General features: G+C 43.1%; 1 protein-coding gene across 1 annotated transcript; it reads left to right on the top strand.

Annotated features, from left to right (window-relative positions):
- Positions 1-3,038: 3,038 nt before the first annotated feature.
- LOC311329145 (ADP-ribosylation factor-like protein 1) lies at positions 3,039-5,144 on the top strand. The gene is made up of 5 exons (XM_084463021.1): positions 3,039-3,170; positions 3,701-3,782; positions 3,934-4,045; positions 4,786-4,964; positions 5,083-5,144. The coding sequence occupies exons 1-5, from the start codon at positions 3,080-3,082 to the stop codon at positions 5,111-5,113; spliced, it is 495 nt and encodes a 164-aa protein (XP_084319147.1). The 5' UTR covers positions 3,039-3,079; the 3' UTR covers positions 5,114-5,144.
- The last annotated feature ends 1,044 nt before the right edge of the window (positions 5,145-6,188 follow it).

Genomic DNA, 6,188 nt, shown 5'->3' on the forward strand with positions numbered 1-6,188 from the left:
CACTGGGGTCTTGCCTGTACTTGGGGGACTGTAGATCAGAGCACTACACATCTGTAGGTGGGGGGGGGGGGGGTTGGGGGGAGTATGTGAAAAACAGGGACTTCACAAGACAGCTCAAATTAGACAAGACAGCTTAAATACGGCTGGGTCTTCATATGTTTACTGGAGCAACGTACTGTAGTGTGGTCTCACCTAGGAGGTTCTTCTATCAGGTGATCGAACACAGAGGGGTTGCTCTGCTTCCTGTTCACTGATTGAAAAAGCAATCACAGTGGGATTTAGTGACATCATTATGCACATCAGGAATTCATTATCTCATCTAGTCAGTCAAAAAATGATTTTGTCCTCACCAATAGGTGGCGCCTCATATCACTGCATTTATCTTTTAAAACAGCAAACACTATGTGTAAATAAGGTTTTAAACTTCATCAACATCATTATAAATAATCAGCCCCTATGGCGCAGCAGAAGTCGAGGGTGACAGTACTAGGTTTTTTAGCTGGCAGGTGCCCGTCAGGCTCAGTGAATATCTGGTTGAACTGGTTTAAACTCTGTCCTCAGTATTAGTACTGCCCATGTGCACAATTGATTCGCTAGCTTTTCATTGGGATAGCTGGTGGCAGTGTTCTAGAAAGGTGGTCATGTGCGTTCCTAAGTCAGAGGACCCGGGTTTGAACCCAGTGTGGGCAAGTGTGGTGGAATCAATACACCTGTTACAATCGCAGGAATTTTATGGGAAGGAAGGGGCTTCTTTTTTCTTTCTTTTTTTAAAGGTTTTGTACCTTCAATATTAGACACTTAAGCAAACAGAAAAACACAAAACACAACTATAAAAGGCCTGGCTTGGTTTAAAGCCCACTCACCACGTCAAGGTGCAGGCCAAGAGTGGGGACACGACAATCACTAACAGACAAACCCTGACAAATACACATGTAAAGACATGTAAAGAAACACGTAAAAACATATAGACTATACATATAGGAGTAGGGAAGTTGTGTGGAAGAGCATGGGGCCGTTGAACACGGGATTAGCAGCAGCTTTCTCCAGGAGTCTGATGGCCAACGCTGCAGGATGGCAGCAAGTAGGGAGTTGCAGGAGTCCAGGCGGGAGATGACAACAGCCTGGATGAGCACTAGTGACGAATCACAGCCAGATTTCTTTCCTAGCACAAAGTTTGATAAAAGAGATGAGTATTAGCAAAGGCAAGGAGAATGATTATATCAGTGTACAATGAGCTATGATGGGGAATAATTACACTATTAATTTGATTTCCAGGCATGGCATATACATGGCATGCTTACTTGCAATGGTAATAATGCCTTCAGGTAATAACACTAACTATGCTTGATTAATTTGATGTATAATGTGGCAAATGCTATAGTAGCAGCAGCAAGCATCAGCCCACTATAGCTAAATAATGCCAGACAAGATTACAGACTGTAATCAATGTATGAACAATGTCACATTGATCATGCTCAACATTGTTAAAATTGAAATACATCTGAGACCTCCGAACGTAACGTTAGCATTAACTAACGTTAACCCTAAGCCGTTAGCATTAGCTACCGTTAGCATAGCTCCCTAGCCTATCAATATAGTTGATGTTAATATAAAGAAATGTAACATTAGATAATGTTAGCTAAGTTATTCAACATTGACCCACTTACCCTCTAGATCTTTTCCAACGATGTCCTAAAGTAACCACATGTCATGATCATTTGCATCATAGACATACGTTCTGATTAGCATGATCATAAGCTTCATTGCTAAAGCATAGCAAATGTTAGCGACGTCATTACATGACTTCCTATCCAATCAGAGGCAGAGTAGGGCGGGTCTTCCTATGGTCACGTGCTTTCCCGAGTTCGCAGGACTCACGAACGCGCGACCAGCGCGTCCCCGAGGCTCGTGCACAGCACATGTTTAAATGGCTCGATACAGGTATTGGTGGCTTCAAAAACCCCAAAACCCCATTGAATTAAAAGTTTATATTGATAAGATTGGTCTCTGATGCTGAATGATACCCAGAAAAATTTTGTTTTCCTTTTCTAGCCCTATCTATCATCATCCACTAACATGGGAAATAAGGTTCTTGGGCCGCATGCCGTCACGTGACTTGCAATACCGGGCTTTGGCCACTACGTCAAATGGCTTCATGCGCCGGTGAGCAACTTTCATTGAAATGAATAGGCAGCCATTTTCAATGCCGTCTCCAGTTATATTATACCTCCATGTGGTAAACGGGAACGGATTTTCCTTTTGCATGCATCCTGTACAACTGGAATGGGTGTGTATCTTTAAAGTTATTCTAATATCTTAGTATTCATCTTAAAATAGACCCTCGTTCTCACGAATTCAGGTTATGTGTTGTTTTCAGATGGTTGTGGCCGTTGCATTGCTAGTGTCCATCCTTATTCATGTAGTTTCAGCTTATTGTGGCAGAAGTAGCCACATGTAAATAACTTTAAGCCTAATTCGAAACGCGAGCTATCACAAAAATAAATGAAGACGGTAAAGTTTCAGAATATGTCTGTAGAAAAGTTAGCATAGACCCATCAAGGCTGCTCAGAAGTCACTGAACTGCTAGAGACGTCTCCATTGTGTAGAGTTGTCTTACTGGTATAGTTGGTTTCAGCTTCCATCCAAGCAGATTCTCTGCAGGATGTTCTGTGTCCTGCTGACAGGGGAAAGTTGATCCGTGCTTGGGGCCATCATGTCAGACAGTAGCTCCAGCCTAGAGGATGACTGACATAGATACTACTGTGTGTAGAGAGCTGACCCTCATCTGAAACTAAAGCACAGTGGTCGCATAATATCTCTCCCCGATCTACATCCTCTGTGAACCATGTATGTTTGATAGTATTTGTTGATAATTAAAATATTTAACTGGTGGAATTAGTTAACGGGTCTCATGGTTCCTTCTGCACGCACAGAGAAGAGGCATCTTCTTATCTGACTCTGGGGAAGATGGCAAATAAGGTAATTTACCCAAAATATGACGTGTTCCTTTAACCTATTTGACCCATCTGCTGGTGGGTTCTTCTCCAGTCTGTGGTCCGGCCTGTTTGGATCCAGGGAGATGAGGATACTGATCCTGGGGTTGGATGGAGCTGGGAAAACCACTATCCTCTACAGGCTCCAGGTTGGGGAGGTCGTCACCACTATCCCCAGTGAGAGGAATTTATTCATTTCTACTTAATGCTTATTAGGCTGAATTGTATAGGCCAGGCATTCCCAAACTGTGAGGAGGGATGGTTAGAAAAATAAAAGGAGGAAAAACATGTTTTTTATTTTAGAATTTTCTATGGTTTTTATGAATGAAACGTGATTTTAAAGGTCTTTTTTTGGGGGGGGGACAAATTTTGGGTTGTTGGGGGGGCGCGGGTGTGTCACTGTTTTCAGAGGGGAGGCCCACATTGATGGAGTTTGGGAACCCATGGTATACTGTAGGCAATTACTGCTACCATTGCTACCTATCAATTCGCCTGAACTGATGTCTTGTCTTCAATAAGGGCAAAGAGCACATTCACCATTGCAGGTCACAAACATATTTCATTCATACCAAATCAAGGCAATTCATAGTCATGATAACAACAGTATGTCCTCTGTAATGACTAGGAGAATAGTCTTCCTCTTAGTACCTCATGTATCCAATATATAGCATCTAATTGTTTGTTGCCACCCACTTCTCTGTGTTCAGCCATTGGCTTCAACGTGGAAACTGTGACGTACAAAAATCTGAAGTTCCAGGTGTGGGATCTTGGTGGACAGACCAGTATCAGGTACGTTGTGAACCTATTTGGTTCTCGTTACTTAAATCCACCTTGAGCACGGCCATCAGGATCAGTAGCCGACTTGGCAACTAACAGCATTGCTTTTGAAAGGGATCCCAAACTAAATCCTCACGTCTGTCTCTCTGTGCTCTTGGGTCAGGCCTTACTGGCGCTGCTACTACTCCAACACAGACGCTGTGATCTATGTGGTGGACAGCAGTGACCGGAACAGGATGGGCATCTCCAAGTCTGAACTTGTGGCCATGCTAGAGGTAACAGGACCACTGGCTCTTTTATTTCTTGTATAGAACATCTTTCATACTTTTTCACCTTGTTCAACACTACTGTGTTAGCTTAATTCTATGCTTATAGAAAGGGTACCTATTGTGTATTTTGTGTTAATTTGTAAAATTGAAATTTTGGAAATTGTAACTTGTAAATGTGTAATTTGACATGGAATATTAGAGTTGATCTGTAGCATAATCATGGAGCCGGCAGCAACATTTCACTGTGACTACACCGTACATTACATGTGATGAATAACAGAATCTTGAGTCTTAAGTTTGAAGGCTGCACAAAGATGGTCACCCGCAAGAGCTGGTGTAATTTCACATAGAACCATGAAGGTCCTTGATTGATTGATTGATTGATTGATTGATTGATTGATTGATTTATTGGGTAAAATTACAAAGAAACAGTACATCCCAGAGGATAGCATGATAAAAGCATACTTAGACACTTGTTTCCAACATGGTCCTCGTACCTTATCCAAGGGAATTCTTTATTCAGGGCGAAAAAAAGTAGTATAATGCTGTGTTCACACCGGGCGCAGATCTTTCCTGCGGCGTGGCGAGTTTACATAGAAAGTCAATACAATTTGCGCGAACTGGGCGGCACGGACGGCGTGAATTTTCTCGCCGCGCCCGGTGTGAACACAGCATAAGCCTGGTATTCAGGGTAAACGAGCACAAGGCTTGTTTGCCAGCGTGAGGCTTTTGTCTGTTTGTCACAGGAGGAGGAGCTGAAGAAAGCCATCCTGGTGGTGTTTGCCAACAAGCAGGATATGGCCCTGGCGATGACGCCCACGGAGGTGGCCAACTCCCTGGGCCTGCCTGCTCTTAAAGACAGGAAGTGGCAGATCTTTAAGACCTCAGCCACCAAAGGATCAGGACTTGATGAGGCCATGGAATGGTAACAAGCCAGATTTAGAGAACTCATAATCACCTACACTCTGCATGTTCATGCATGTCTTGATGGAGTTGGAACGCTTTAGATAACTTGATGTGTTTTGTTTCACGTGAACCTGTAGGTTAGTGGAAACTCTCAAGAGTGGACAGTGACGCCCCCCGCCATCATCCGCCATCATCAGCCATCATCCGCCATCATCAGCCCCTGTAAATACAAATACCGGTGACATCTGTCTGAACGTGTGGAGAAATGGCGCTCTCTCCAGTAGCACATGCTGAACTCTCTTCTCCAGCGATGGAGTCCATATCTCTCCCCACCAGCCATGGAGAGAGACCAGCTCACAGGCCTGGCTGCAAGGCCACTAGTACAACAGTGATCAGGAACTCTTGAGTGGCTTGCCTTGTTGCACTCTGTTGCTCTGTCTCCTCCGGTCTGATGTTCCATTCAGTTCATTCCTAAGAATGTCCATCTTTTTTTTGTATGTGTAGAGGACTGGAAATATGTTGTCCTGACTTTCTCAATAATGGGTCCTGATTAACTGGGAAGTTGGGTTGACTGTCATTGTGATATTTATTTATGAGCCTCGATAATGAATTGTGTGTAATGTAATTAAAAAATAATAATAAATCAACATTGGTGTTTGTATACAATTGGGATTATTATTATTATTATTATTAGTGTAATTATTGATCATATTATTAATATTTAAGTAGTTTGTACAAGGAACGGTTCCAAGCGAAAGTAGAAGGATAGGACGCAGCACACTAGCATTGGTAAACATCCCACTGAAGTGCCACAAACTGGTATTACTCACTGCAGCAAATACAGGTCAGAGAGAAAGGACTTTGGGGAAAATGGGGACTCATTGGGGACACAACAGGACTAAAGACCGTCCTGGGGTGTTGTATTGGTGGACAGGGCAGGAGATGCCTTGGAGAACGGGAGGTACGAGTCGGTTAGGATAAGTATGACACCGGACGATGTAGGAGCCAACTAAATCCACAAGGTGGCGGTAATGCAACTACAAGGATGCAAACTGCTGTAAAGAAAACGCCATAGAAGAAGAAGACCAACTCAAACCGGCGGAAGTGACGTTATTTTCGCGCTGTGTTCATGATGTGTGTTTCGCTTTTTTAGAACCCAATCATTTTTCATACCAATTTTCTTTAACCACCAAACTAGGTATGTTCTAGTATTTTAGGTAGTTTGTGTGTCTTGTTGTTTTGC

This window comes from Borostomias antarcticus (assembly GCF_949987555.1).
Source record: "Borostomias antarcticus genome assembly, contig: scaffold_60, whole genome shotgun sequence".
Classification (NCBI taxonomy): domain Eukaryota; kingdom Metazoa; phylum Chordata; class Actinopteri; order Stomiiformes; family Stomiidae; genus Borostomias; species Borostomias antarcticus.

Excerpts from the sequence above, each read along its gene's own strand:
- LOC311329145 (XM_084463021.1), top strand. The coding sequence starts at position 3,080 with ATGAGGATACTGATCCTGGGGTTGGATGGAGCTGGGAAAACCACTATC. Across the intron at positions 3,783-3,933 it reads GGTGGACAGACCAGTATCAG|GCCTTACTGGCGCTGCTACT; the intron begins GTACGTTGTGAA and ends CTCTTGGGTCAG. Across the intron at positions 4,965-5,082 it reads CTTGATGAGGCCATGGAATG|GTTAGTGGAAACTCTCAAGA; the intron begins GTAACAAGCCAG and ends GTGAACCTGTAG.